This window comes from Salminus brasiliensis, chromosome 2, assembly GCF_030463535.1.
Source record: "Salminus brasiliensis chromosome 2, fSalBra1.hap2, whole genome shotgun sequence".
Classification (NCBI taxonomy): domain Eukaryota; kingdom Metazoa; phylum Chordata; class Actinopteri; order Characiformes; family Bryconidae; genus Salminus; species Salminus brasiliensis.
Window position 1 is genome coordinate 40,481,090 of NC_132879.1, and position 15,574 is coordinate 40,496,663.

General features: G+C 40.5%; 1 protein-coding gene across 2 annotated transcripts; it reads right to left on the bottom strand.

The window, feature by feature from the left end:
* Positions 1 to 236: 236 nt before the first annotated feature.
* On the bottom strand, positions 237 to 14,587 carry faxca (failed axon connections homolog, metaxin like GST domain containing a). Of its 2 annotated transcripts, none has more exons than XM_072672715.1 (6): positions 14,136 to 14,587; positions 12,044 to 12,179; positions 7,113 to 7,309; positions 3,568 to 3,785; positions 1,895 to 2,011; positions 237 to 1,351 (listed from the first exon to the last, which is right to left on the bottom strand). In XM_072672715.1, the coding sequence occupies exons 1-6, from the start codon at positions 14,342 to 14,344 to the stop codon at positions 1,008 to 1,010; spliced, it is 1,221 nt and encodes a 406-aa protein (XP_072528816.1). In that variant the 5' UTR covers positions 14,345 to 14,587; the 3' UTR covers positions 237 to 1,007. The 2 variants fall into 2 exon arrangements, with proteins under 2 accessions (XP_072528816.1, XP_072528817.1); XM_072672716.1 differs by having other exon boundaries at positions 1,035 to 1,505; positions 14,136 to 14,586.
* Positions 14,588 to 15,574: the final 987 nt, after the last annotated feature.

Here is a 15,574-nt window from a genome sequence, read left to right on the forward strand (position 1 = left end):
CAGTGAACACTTTGAGTTCCATCAACACTGGTCATTTTAGTTTATTTCTGATTGCTTTTAGTAATTCTAGTTGAGTTGATAGCCACTTCAGGCTAAAGACATACTGCCACTGTAGGTTCCAGAATTACTGTGTGCGACAGGTAGTTAAAAATGACAATATTAATATTACAGTGCAAGTGCTTCCAGTCCATCATCATTCCATTATTCATGTTTCTTCAGAAAACCTCAGCTATTGGTCTGGTTTTAAGGCGTATTTATTTAGGGTCTTTTCATCATCACAACAGAGGCAGATTTAGTATCACGGTACTCAGATAATATGGTTAAAATATATAAGGGTAGCAGGGCAAACAGTACATCAGAGAAAGAAGTGTGGTGGAGAATCAGTCCCAGGGCAACATCAAGTGGACTGTCTATGCAAAGTCAAACAGCATGTTGAGGCTAGGCAATGTGAAACAACATATGAAGAACTACACCAACAGGCCGCAGAGTAGTACCCATGTTTACATTGACATCTACACAATAATGATTCTGAGGAAAAAGAGAGAAGTAGACAGATGGCAGAAAGACATCGTTATCACAAGCAGTGGCCTTTGGAGGGAATGATTCATCATTTAATTATTTTTTCTCTGTTTTGTTCTGATTTTTGTTTTGCTCCAACGTCCCTTTCTAGTAGCTGCTCTGTACTATCTGATGCCTCAAACCTTTTATGCCAGGGGTGTATTATCTTAAATGCTTAAGGTTTTCATTCCAGCCAAGCAGAAGCACATATGATCAGTTGTTTGAAGACAGACTCACTGATTAAACAAGTGGAATCAGTTGCGCTGCTGGTTGTTTAGACTGAAAACCTGCAGCCACACCAGCCAATTGAGGTTACTGGACAACTTAGGTTGTCATTAGGCTTATAATTATACTTTTATTTATTTGATACTTTTATTTTTTTATTTATTATTTTTTATTTTATTTTACTATTTTACTAACTTTTCCATTCTGTGATTTTTTCACTCCTACTAATTTTTTTTTTTACCATTCCACACACACACACACACACACACACACACACACACACACACACACACACACACACACACACACACACACACACACACACACTTTTCCAAAGGCATTTGTTGCAAAAAACCCTTCTGGTGATAGGAGCCTGGCGGAGAACAAAGCAGTAGGGCATGTGCGGTGGCACCACCAAGGTTGGCGTGATTAACACTTGAGGTGCTCCTTCTCAGAGTACTCTGCCTCCATATCAGAGTCAAAGAGGGAGCATCTGGTAGGGTCACTGTCCAGCGAGTGTGAGGTGATGGACTGCAAGAGGGTGCTGGGCTCTTCGGGGAAGCTGTCACTGCACGAGTACAGGCCTAGGTCAGGCAGCTGAGATGGAGAGTTAGGGCCCTTGCTTAAACAGTCGTAGTACAAATCGTCAATATCCACAAACCACTCGGGCCAAAATTTCCTCCGGATGCGCTCACAGTATATGGCTAGATTAATTAATTCACCTGCACAAATCAGAGTTCAGTAAGCTAATCATAAAGTATACTATAATATACATTATAGTGTATTAAACATCAGTTATTTTCTAGGAAACAGAAAATGCTCCATGACTGAACTTCGAAGGTGCAAAAAAATATCTCCCTATAGATTTCTGCAGATAAAACCGAAAGCGGGTCTCATGAAAAAAATCAAAGCTATAATAACCAACTAAACCATTTGATAGACCGTTACAAAGAACATAAATATTTTGTTGTATAGGTCTTCTTTTCTGAGACTGAAAATTATGAACTTGCACATAACTGCCCATTTAGACTGGAAATTAAATAAATGAGGTCTAGTCTCTGGCTAAAGACAAAATCATGTGCTGTACTTTGAGGAAGGCTGGTGACCTCACCCTTAATGAGCTGCTCCGGTCGTGTGCCTGGTAGCGTCCACATGGTTTGGGCAAGATGACCAAACACTGCAGCATCCACCGTGGAGACTTTGGGGCCCATGATGTACTTTTTATTTCCTTTAGTGTAACAGAAAAATATTATAAATATTTCAAACATGTAAATCTCACTAAGCCAGTCACAATAACTTATAACAATATTATTGTAACAATCGTCTTTGCCCTTGTGTTTTCCCTTGACATTTCTGGTCTGTGTCTCTGTTTTGCCCTGCAATTTGCACATGGCTCTGTTTGTTTCTTGTCTCCGCCCTAGACAGACTCCCCTTCCTGACCAGCTTGTTAGGTATGCGTGTAAGGTACAGGAGACCTCCACTACCCGTAGCCGAAAAAGCCAGCATAGGCAACCAGCTTGAGTGACTTTCCCTTTAGGAATGGGGAAACTTTTGGGGGGGAGCGCTTGTGGGTTGGTGCTGTTAGCCTAGAGTCTTAGGGCAGGAGAGGTAAGGCTAACAATGCCCCATGACACGAGGATCCCTGTTTATGGGACACTATGGACTTCATGTATCCCAGCTCCTTTGCTTCGTTTTGTTTTCTGTTTAATTACTTGCACTTATGTCCGCCTCTGCTTCCAAGCTCTATAACTGTGACAATTACTGTCATTTTAAGATAGTTGTATGCCACGGACATACAATGATGAAAGCATAATAATGCAACACTCTTTTTAAAGAGCAATTATCTTCATCATAATCTTATGATAATTTTTAATAACCATACATTGGAATATAAAAACGTTATTGATTCACAACGAAAGCACACATACACGCAACGAGGAACAAATGGTTTCTGCATGTCTGAATTGAAATTAAATCAACAAAATCAATATACACAACCTTCTTAGCTAAATTAATCAACTTGATTACAAAAATCAGAGTGAGAGTTCAGTCAGCTAATCTCTCAAAACACTTTGTGTGGTTAAAATTAGTTAGATTGTTTCCATTTGGGTTTTATACACCAAGTACTACCACTTAAAAGTCTAAGAGATCAGCAGTTATAGAAATATTCAAACCAGTCCATGTAGTGTCAATCATGCCATGCTCAAAATCACCCCCCCCCCCCCCCCCCCGCCTCCATTCTGATGGTTTATGTAAACATTACCTACTGTTACCCTTTTACTATTACCCTACTAAAGGTAAAGGGTGCACTTATTTGTCACCGTACAGTGAAATGTGTCCTCCGCATTTAACCCATCTGTGGTAGTGAAAGCACACACACACACACACACACACACACACACACACACACACACACACACACACACACACACACACACACACACACACACACACAGCACTAGTGAGAGTACACACTGGTGGTGGCCCAGAGTGGTGAGCAGCCAACTCTAGCGCCTGGGGAGCAGAGAGGGTAAAGGGCCTTGCTCAAGGGCCCAACAGTGGCAGCTTGCCGAGCCCGGGAATCGAAACCCAGTTATCGATAGCCCGGCGCTCTAACCCCTGAGCCACCACTGCCCATTGCAGTGGCTGATTAGACACAGTACGGATATTTGTAATAAAGTACTTGATCAGTAAATATTCATACCTCATTCACTCTGATCTAAGCCTATCACACACCACAAACCCACACTGGAGAAACACATTACAGTGCTTACTCAAACTGACCAAGCAGAGTGGCAAGGGTGTGCATGTCCTTCTCCATCAGAGCGTACACCTCATCTTTGGAGAAGCGTCCGATGCCATGCCTGTACATTTCTCTCTTCACCAGGCCACCAGTCACAAGACTGAGGATCCACATCAAAAGTCCACTTAGTGGCCCACTCACAGCTAGCATGCTCTTAGTTTTCTCCACGTTATCAACCCACTGACAATAGGCAATCGTCCTACACACATACACAGAGAGACAGAGACAGAGACAGAGAGAGAGAGAGAGAGAGAGAGAGAGAGAAAATATATGTTTTTTAAATGATAAATCTATTTAATCACAGTCTTTTCAAATTGAGTAGACAAGACAAAAGCAGTGCCAAATATGCAACCATCACAACAGAAGACAATTACACAGGCCTCTGCATTAAAAACTCCCCTGTAAAATAAATAACTATTCAATAAATTATTTTTATTATTCATGCAAAATAAGATTTTACTGTTGTAGTTTGTTGGGGATATTCTGATTTGGCATCTAATTCTGAAAATATAAACACAAAGAAATAATTTGGTAGATTATTTCTTTGTTGAAATGTTTCTTGGCAAGAAATGTCATACCGTTGGAAAGCCTGTTAATTTCCCTTTTAAATGGTGCCACATTTGTAAGAAATATGCATTTGTGGGATGTGTATGTGGGTTGCGCCCATAAGAAATTTGCCAAATCTTCTCTGCCATTGCCAAACAGCTTATTCTGCTGTTGATATTGACACTTGTTCTGAGCTTCTGGTAACCCCAAGTGCTGCTAATCAGGTACCTGACTGGCAGAACCTGTGAGCATGGGCCCCTGCTACAGTGGTCAGTAGGTGTCTACTCCAAGAATCTGCATGCCACATTTTACTGATCTGGAAAGGGCCCGTTTGATAGAGGAACTTCAAGCTGGTGTTCTGCTAAACCATTTTAAGGAATTATTTGGAGTGAGCCCTAGTATGAGCTCCAAATTGAAGGCCAAGTTCTATATAACGGGGGATGACGTGAAGTGGGCGTACCAAGAAGGTGATCCCCCAAGAAGATTCTCACCCTGTCACCCTTAAGATGTCTTCTACAGATTTGCAGTCAGAATGACAGGACGATATAGCCGACGCCTCTCAACGCGGAATAGACTGCAAGCAGCTATTCTCCGGTCTCATCGGGCTGCCAGGAAACCTTCCATGACTGCCCTTCACAGTCAGGCCCGTTTGCACTGGTGTCTGCAACACATGCACTGGAACCTGAACATGTAGAGGAACGTTATCCAGGAACGAGTCCAGATTCTGCCTACAGCAGTTGGATTGTAGGGTCAAAGTGTGGAGAAGACATGGAGAATGTTATGCTGATTACTGCACCGATAGAGTAACATCTTTTGGTGAAAGCAGTGTGACGGTGTGAGGCAACATCTCCCTCAATGGAAAAACAAGGGTTGTCATAATTGGAGGTAATCTTAATGCAGAGAGATATTAAGATGAAATTCTGCAACCAGTGGTAATTCCATATCTCCACAACTTGTGTTTCTTGCACACAACATGAAGAAGGTGTAGGTTACCCTCAGTTACCCCTTGGTTTTATTTTATTTTATTTTTTTAAAGTGTGCTGCGCTGCTATATGGGCCATTATGTAAGATAAATAAGACGTGTTATTTGAGAAGAAAGAAAAAAAAAAAATAAATAAAAAATAAAAATTTATATATATATATATATATATATATATATATATATATATATATATATATATATATATATATATATATATATATATATATAAACATACATACATAGTTGTTGGTACTTACTTAAGATGTTAATTTAAAGTGTTTAAAGTCTGCGACCATCCTCCAAGATGATAACGCTCGCTCCCACAGAGCAAGGTTTATCAGAGTGAAATTAACAGGCTTTTCAACAGTATAAGATGTATACCTATGTCAGAATGCTGTTCATAGACTTCAGTTCAGCATTCAACACCATCGTCCCACAGAATCTCATCAGGAAGTTAAGCTTGCTGGGCCTCAACACCCCCCCTCTGCAACTGGATCCTGGACTTCCTGACGGGGAGGCCCCAGTTAGTCCGGTTACTCCAGCACCATCACTTAACACTGGGGCACCCCAGGGCAGTGTTCTGAGTGTTCTGAGTCCTCTGCTGTTCACCCTGCTGACTCATGACTGTGCTGCAAAACACAGTTCTAACAGCATCATAAAGTTCGCCGATGATACAACTGTGCTGGGTCTCATCAGCAAATGCGACGAGTCAGCATACAGAGAGGAGGTGCAGCAGCTGACAGCTGACAGATGGTGTACAGTCAACAACCTTCACTTGAATGTAGACAAGACCAAGAAAATGGTTGTTGACTTCAGAAAAACAAGACACAACCACCCTCCGCTCAGCATCAACGGCTCCTCTGTGGAGATCGTTAAGAGCACCAACTAAGAGGAAAATCTCACCTGGTCCCTGAACACCAGCTCTACATTTACACTGCCCGCTGCATCCGCAAAACAACCAGCATTGTGGAGGACTCCACCCACCCTTCACACAGTCTGTTCTCCCTCCTGCCATCAGGAAGAAGGTACCCCAGCATCTGGTCTAACACGACCAGACTCTGCAATAGCTTCTTCCCCCAAGCAATCAGACTTCTCAACTCCAGACTCACTCTCTAACTCTAACACACACACACACACACACACACACACACACACACACACACACACACACACACACACACGACTCAATATTTATTGCACATTGCATAATTTGCACACTACCCCTAAATTATTTATTATTGTTTGTCTGTATTGTGTTGTACTGTCGGTCTGCACTTGTACTGTGTTGCACTTGTGTTCTGTATGCACTATGTCTATGTTGCACCATGGTCCTGGAGGAACGTTGTTTCGTTTCGTACTCTGTGTATAGTTGAAATAACAATAAAAACCCACTTGACTTGAATTGCCAAGAAGCATTGTTACAAAAAACAAATAATCTACCAAATACAAAATGTCCTTACTTTTTGTGCTAAATTTAGTGCCAAACGAAAATTAAAAAGTGTTGTCAATTTACTGTAGCTTTAACACACACACACACACACACACACACACACACACACACACACACACACACACATATTTCTTAATATCTGGAGTAATTCTTTATTACTTTCTAATATCTTTATTTTAATTTCTTTTGCAGGGGTGGAGAAACATATTTTTGTCCCATTCTCCATGTAATTTTTAGATACCAGGGCTCAAACAATTTATGAAAATAGAGCTAAACCAAACCGACCTCCCTGTCTTGTAAAAGCTACAGGGAAAGAAGAAAGTGTGCACTGCCTGCATAAACAAACACAAATAACTAATTCAACTATTTAAGGTCCAGTGTAAAGGAAAAAATCGTGAGTGATTGGATAGCACTACAATATATAATTTAGGCTTCTAGACAGTGGGCATGTGCAGAGTAGTTAAAAAATCCAATAATATAAATATAATATAATAAATATAAAGATTGATAGAAAGAGAATGAGAGAAAGAAAAAGAAATGTTCCTCACCAATAGAAATGCTCTTCCACCATCTTGGTGACAGCACGAGACACTGCCCTCTCCTCAGGACTCAGACTGCTGTTCAGATTCACACAGAGTTTCTCTTCCAAGAAGTCAATGATAAACTCTGAGCCACACACCTGCTTCTGATTGTACTCAATCCATGGCATTTTTCCCTGTGGAGACAACTTCCCATCAAAGTAGTTCTGTGGAATAAATAACAATGAGGAGAAGAGAACAGATTTAGAGTGTGTTTGCCTTGTATGGAGAACAGTTCATACAAATAATTCCAAGTTTTTTTTTGTCTATAACCAATGCTCGAACTGGACCCTGAACTCACCAGTACATATTATGGGCACTCGTACAATTTATTCTTGGCCATAAAGATATTAATTAGCATAAAGGGACTTTTCACAAGCTGGTGCTCTTTTCTGCCTTCATCACATCATGTTCTGGGCGATTTATAAATGACCCTGTATATACAGTTGGCAGGTCTGTACAGAGACTCATCATTGATGACCTGGACTGCATAACACTGGTGGTGGGTTGGTTGGTACTAGATTTTACAGACATCTTTTCAATGGACACCCATGTGATCTCACATGTGTATTTTTCTTTTCCCCAAATGCAACACAAACTGACGCTTTTAATGACTACTGCAATCTTAGACAAGCAACTTTAGTATTCAGTAGCAGCATTCCTGAAGAATATTAGCCCACTCCTCATGGGGAATGGCTTTCACTTCACTAATATTCTCAAGTTTGCATGCTGCAATCACCTTCTTCAAATCCCACTAGTGCTGGGTGATATGACCTTAAATCAATATCGAATAACTGAACGTTTTACCTCGATCACAATCAATAAATGAATATTTAAATAAATGACAGACACTGCATTTTTTTTTTTTATATACAAGCTGCTTTAGTTGCTCATTTGGCAGGTCACACTGATGTCGTCACACTCTCACACGAGTTAAGGCACCCCAAATGTTTGACAGCTCTCTTAGCCAAACGTACTGGATGAGCTTTTGGCCAAAAGTTGCGGACACAGCTTTGTTAGCCAAACATACTGGAAAGTTTTTGCAGCCCACATTTTTGGGCTAAACTTTGGCCCCCACATTTTGGCCCACTTCATACACAGCACACCACACACTCCATACTTTGATACAAACTCATATATACCAGAATTGGTAAAGCCAACTTACTTAATCCTCTTATTAAATTGGCTTGGAAAAATGAAGAATGTGAAGAAAAAGAGGCAGAAAAAGAAGTAAAGATGCATTTTTTCATAGGAAAAGTGAAAGTGTCCAGACCTGTTTTTACACACAATTATTTTTTAACTAAAACCTCCAAATCTGGAACATACATGTAGTGTAATTGTAGGTGATCTGCCCCTTCTCTCCCTTGCTCTTTACAACATCTTAGCAACCACCTGGGATACGTTAGCAACCACTTAGCAACAACAAAGTAACCATCTAGGACACCATTGTAACCATCAACCACTGTTGTATCACTGAGCCTGCCAACTATGCCAATTGAGTCAGTAGGCTAGACATGTGGGGAGAAGCTTATTCTGCGATCGTTTAATGTCAAGAGTCCCAGCTCAGTCTGAAGAAACCAGTTTGTACCCAAGTCTTTTATAGGCAGTTTCCACCCTAAGGCAAGTAGGGTATGGTGTATACTGTTGGGTGTATACAGGCTTGTGTTAATTAACAGGCTTGTGTATTTTTTTTTATGACCCCATAAATAGGTAGTCACTCCTATGACCCTTACACCCACTGACCTTTTTAGCCTGTAAGCTATGGGAACATCTTTCTATGGTGCTACCAGACCCACCCTTATGGTGTACTGGTCACACACTGGACACACTGAATGGTGAATGATCAATTTCATGCAATGAATTAGAACACTAATTACATACATTTCCATTATATATATATATATATATATATATATATATATATATATATATATATATATATATATATATATATATATATACACATTTATTTATCTATTCAGTTCTAAGCAAAACAGTCACGTGCGCACACACAGATGGAAAGGAAAGGGATAGGAGGTTGTGCAGAAAATAAAAGCCCCTAACGTTCGCTTCCCAACTTGTTGTCAAGTTAATGTTACGTTAGCGTTCAGACTCCCGTTAACATAAGCTAACGAGTTAGCCTTAGCCAGCGCAGACGATCTGAATTACTAAATAACGTTGGGTATCTTTGGTTATAATTACCAACTCAGTCGCTTATGACAGCAGACTGTTGAGATGAAAAACCATGTAAGCTAGTGTTAGCAATTGCCAACTAGCGTTAGCTCGCCAGTTTAGCTGGTCAAAGGCATGCTAACATTACATAACCAAATAAGATTATTGGCCTTTTCTTTCTAAATAAACGGAATCGCATCTAATTCTGCAGACATTAAACACTGTATATGTTACAAAGAGCAGTCAGTAACAAACTATAGCGCTAACTAGTCCGTTTAGCTGGCCGAAGGCTTTTCAAATAAGACTGCAAATAAGCCAGTAACATTCACTGATGTCCGCCTGTAGAATGGCAAAATGGACACAAGGGGCGCTCCAACAACCAGACCAATGACTGTAAACAGTCATTAAGCCAGATTGACGGAGCTGTCCACAGCTTTGCCTGAAAGAGTTGTTTAAATATCGGCCGATACAGATTCTCTAAAAATGCCAAAAATCAGCAGCATCAGCACAATTAATGCTTTAAGGTGGAATTGTGCTTAAGTAGCACTGAATTTTAAGGTGGTACTGCGCTTTAGTAGCACTAAATTTTAAGGTGGAACTGCTTTTACTGTACCGAGTTTACACAGACATGGATCTGACTGAATTCAAGGTGGAACTTTAATTAACATTGTACTAAAATTAAGGTGGCGCAGAATTTAATGGACCCTTAAAATCACACACCAAATGTCTTTGCTCACAGCCTAATGCTCAGCAGCATCAGCACACTGAATTATTTTTTTGGTGGAACTTCTTTTAAGGTAGTACTGAGTTTACAATGACACTAAAATTAAGGTGAAACTGCAACACCAATGCAAACAGCCAGCAACACAAGAGAAACCACCACAGAAACGAGCAAGAACCCAGCAGGCGGTGGGAACCATTCAGTGTTTCCTTCAAGAATTGCACTTTTCTAGTTTTAAGGTGGAACTGCTTTTAGGGTGGAATTGAGCCCAAGTAGAACTGATTTTACGGTGGAACTTCTTATAAGGTAGTATAGAGTTACACTAAAATTAAGGTGGAACTGCAACAATAATGTAAAGTTTTTCACTGGGATCTCATTTAGAATTTCCAAATTTAGTATTTTAACGTATTTTAAAAGGTAACAGGACTATAGAACCAATACAATATTTACCACAGTCACACCGCATACTCCACACAAAGCACATTCCACACTAGACACACTACACAGCACACTCCACACCCACCCACACTCTACACCACACAACCCCCAAGGCCCATTTCACACCACACAAGCAGACAATCCACTTTACACCACATGGGATACCATAGTAACCCTCCTAGAAACCACTTAGCAACAACAGCAACCATCTAGGATAACATAGCAACAACTAAGCATCACCACAGAAACCACCTGGGACACCATAGCAACAACTTAGCAAACCCATTAGTAGCCATCTAGCAACCACTTTGTGACAATATAGATACTACATGGGATACTATAGCAACTGCTTAACCATCATAACCTAGGATACCATAGCAACAACTTAGCAACAACTTAGCAACACCATAGCGACCACCTAGCAACCAGCTCTGATACAATAGCAACCACCTGGCAACACCATATCAACCACCTAGAAACTACTTGGCAACACCATAACCACCCAGAAACCACATACCAACCACCTAAAAAACTACTTGGCAACACCACATAAATTCATTTGGCAACACTATAACAACCATCTGGGATACTATAGCAACCACTTAACAACACCATAGCACCCAACCATGATACCACAGCCACAATTTAGAAACATCACAGTAACCACTTAGCAACATCATAATCACCTGTGACACCATAGCAACCACCTAGCAACACCAAACACACCACTACAACACCACATACACTTTGATACACACCAAACACACTATAACAGCCTAAAGTATTGTTTTGTTTTTGTCATTACACTATGTACAGCAAAATGTGTCCTCCGCATCTGACCCATCTGTGGTAACACACAGGCACACACAGGCACACACAGGCACACACAGGCACACACAGGCACACACAGGCACACACAGGCACAGAGCCATGGGCAGCCAACTCCAGCACCCTGGGAGCAAAGGTGAAGGGCCTTGCTCAAGGGCCCAACAGTGGCAGCTCATTGAGCCCAGGTATCAAACCCACATACCTGTCATTAACAGCACCCACATCCCGGTCATAACACACACATTGCACACCAAATGCACTCAACACACTACATACACAGCATTTAACACACCACACCTTCTCTACAGGACACAATCAACACACTGTACACAACACATTCAACTCTCCACACACACGCCACACAATACTGTACACTACACACTCACAAGCCTAAACACCCTCCACACACACACACACACAAACTACACCACACCCTCAATAAAGCACTACACACCACTAACATTCTACATACTATACACTCTACACTAAACTAAACTAAACACACATAGCACACAGGCACCATCACAACACAACAAACCATCCACGCCATCCAGGCACTCAACACACTGCACAAAACACCGTACAAACTACACACCATACACAGCACACTTCACACCACACCCAACCATGCTCATACACACCACATACACTTCGATACACACCAAACATACTATAACAGTCTAAAGTTCGTTCACAAACTTTCCCTTTCTAGTTTCAATTGCAACTGGAAGCAGAGTAACACCTGGTAAGGGAGGTCTGCCATACGCAGGTAGGTCTCCATCTTCAGACAAAAAGGGGACAGGCTGGGAACTCCGTTCCTTGGCCGGGAGAATTGGTGAAGGATGATGGCATCTTTAGAATCCAGTTCCTGTTCTTTTCTGCAAGACATGATATGAATCAATAAAAAAATGAAGCACTCCATACAGAAAGAAGAACAAGTGGTCTGCGTAGAAATATGACTGTAATGAAAAAAAGAAGACCGCAGTGGCCAGAGTCTACTAAAAGATGCTCTGCAAAAGTCTCAGGGACCTACATAACCTGTTGAGCTGTTCATTATTTAAAATAACAGTGATGGTGTTCTAGGTTTCTCCTCAATGCCTCCAGACATTCCAGCTATTCCATCACAAGCAAACCTTATTCAATGAAGTGCTAATTAGCTTAAAGAAAAAAAAAAAAAAAAAGAAAAGTGGTTGAATGATAACTACACATTCTACTTGGCATCCTTAACAAGATGTTTCAATACTAAACAAAAATGTATATTATTAGTAATGTTATATATATATATATATATATATATATATATATATATATATATATATATATATATATATATATATATATATATATATATACACATATATACATATATATACATATTAAAAATTCAAATTTATTTAATATTGTTTTTTCTTCCATCCATCTTTGTCAGTCTGGTGGGTCCAGAGTCTGCCCTGCAGCATGAATAAACCCTGGACAGCACAACACAAATATTCACTCACATCTAGCAATTTAGCATGGCCAACTGACCTACTATGTTTTTTGCATGTAGGAGGTACAATTACTTCGTACCTTTAATGAGTGCTTGGAGGAAACCATGCAGACACAAGAACACCCCAAAATGTGACAGATAGTGTCTGAAATAAAGATTGAGGCCACAATCTGCTTAGCACACACAACATGCTGTGCCACCCTAAGCAAATGAACACGTATTAAATAGCTTTTGAAATCTAATTTTCAGGTGCCTAAAATGTTTGCCCAGTACTGTATAGTCTCAGAACATGTGACCTGGTCCGTGTTCAGACCGTAAAATGTGAAAGCCAAAAAACTAAGTTGCCATAGCTAAGCACTTTCCCTAAAATACTTCTCAGAGGCAATAAATCTGATTTCTAATTATGATCCATTTCTCTAGTTTAACACGCGTCTGGTTTTAGATATTTATCACATTGCTGACTTTAACACAGAAGCAACATAAAGCTGTTTAACTTTTGAACTAATGACTTTCGAAGATCTTCTTAAACACTTTACTTAAGATTATATATTAGAAAAGGTCATGAATTCTGTGCAGTTCCATTTCTGAAATGAATTCTTATTCCTGAAACAAAAAAGTCCTAAAATATTCTCTTCACCCTTTGACAATTTCACACCTTTAACACTGTAACTTGTAATAAGTTTCACAAAATGTGTTTCCTTAAACAGACCAAAGATGATTTTTAGAGTTTGTCTTAGAGCCACTGAAAAAACAAGTCATGAGAATCTACACCCTGTTGTTAACGGTTTTGCAGCTGATGCTATCCTCAGAAACGGTCGCTGTCCAAATAAGAGTGCCCCATAATGTCTACTACGGCCAATACTCCATCTGATCGCTGAAATGTTAAGGTTAAATGTATTATAAATAACTATGAATCTGAAGCAAGAACTAGAATTGTTGTCCTTGACAGAACATGGAGCCAAATGCTGTTGTTCTGGGGGGAGCAATACATAAGCTACAATGCTATAGCTACGTCCTGTCTCTCTGTAATATCAGGAATATCCAACGGGAGATACAGCTACTCAGCTGAGTCTTGATTTAGCTATATTATGTTTATGCCATAATGTACACGTCCCTTTCTTGTGCGGAGTAGCGCCTCACGCATCCGACCGTGTCATTATAGGTATCTAGCTAACATTTAGAGAACAAATATATATTTTGAACTGCTGTTTGGTTAATTGTTAATCAAGCAAAACTACCAAAATGTCTAAGCTAAATACACACGAAAACATTAATTAAATGCATATAAACTACAGGAAGTGTGTCGGTAGTCTTTCTTCGTCCAGAGACTAAGCTAAAAAGTTACCTCACGACCAGCAGCTCGTGCAGTAAATAGGCGGCAGCGGCAAGCAGCGCGCCCCCAGACAAGCACAACGTTGTCCGCCACCACGAGTCGGCCATGCTGGTGGACTCAGGCAGTGGGCTGCCGGCGGCGACGACGACGACCAAGCGGCCGCAGGGGAGGCCCCTATTGCGGCCGAGGTGGTGCGCGCCACGCTCGTCGCCCCACTGCATACTGCCATCGGCCGTAACGCCTCGCGGCCCTCACCGCGGGCTTCTTCATCGCCCCTACTACGGAGGAGCGCAGAAAGTGATTGGGGTCTACTGGTGAGGCCTCCAGCTTTGGGGCTCGAGAACACTCAGTCTCACCACAGCCTGCGCATCGCCGTGATCCAAGGCGCTAGGAGTTACACCAAGACCGTCCGTTCCCCGAGGGGACTGCGTCACACTCTGTCAACATAACTCTGAGTCAGCGTTTACCTCTTAAAGCGTGCCACCGGAAGTGAACTGCTGAGAAATAAGAAGACCATTCAACTTAAGACTTGGGGAGAGTGTTTAATGACAGAATAATTAGAATATTTTAGATCAGACACACCAATTCTAATACTAATCAGTTATCAGTATTATTCTTTTTTCCTGCCTCTTTCTTCTGGAAAAAATCAAATAATCATCCCGACTGGATGACGCCCCCCCCCAATACATACATACATACAGACAGCACTTACTTGTAGAGTGTTGTGAAAAAGTGCTAACAAACTGTTATCTGTGTTAATTAGCAGCCCTAAATATTACAGCTCTTACTTGATTTATTATATATGCCAAGTATCATGCTTTTACTGTATACTGAAGGCCTTTACTGCAACAGTTTTGGTAGTATCACTTTAATATCATAAAGTGATATTATATTGGATGATGCTATCTTTGTTTTGATATTATGAGACATACAGTTGAAACCAGAAGTTTACGCATACTATATAAAAACACACATATGCATTTTTTTCCTCACTGTTTGATATTATTTTAGAATAAACTTTTCCTGTTTTAATTAGGTCAATTAGGATTACCAAAAGGCCAGTCTGCCAGGAAGAAGCCATTACTCCGAAAGAAACATAAAAAAAAACAGATTAATGTTTGCAAATGCACACAGGGACTAAGACATAAATTTTTTAAGATATGTTCTGTGATCTGACGAAACTAAAATTGAACGGTTTGGCCATAATGGCCATTGTTACGTTTGGAGGCAGAAGGGGGATACTTGCAAGCCTGAGAACACCATCCCAACTGTGAAACACAAGGTTGGCAGCATCATGTTGTGGGGTTGTTTTTTTATATAGTGTATGTAAACTTCTGGTTTTAACCATATAACCTTATATATAGCCCAGGGTTGTGGGTTTGATACCCGGGCTTAGCAAGCTGACACTGTCCCAATATGCCAAATTGCCACTCAATTAAAAAAAATTGTAT

Excerpts from the sequence above, each read along its gene's own strand:
- faxca (XM_072672715.1), bottom strand. The coding sequence starts at position 14,344 with ATGCAGTGGGGCGACGAGCGTGGCGCGCACCACCTCGGCCGCAATAGG. Across the intron at positions 12,180-14,135 it reads CACGAGCTGCTGGTCGTGAG|AAAAGAACAGGAACTGGATT; the intron begins GTAACTTTTTAG and ends CATGTCTTGCAG. Across the intron at positions 1,352-1,894 it reads ACCGGAGCAGCTCATTAAGG|TGACAGCTTCCCCGAAGAGC; the intron begins GTGAGGTCACCA and ends GTACTCGTGCAG.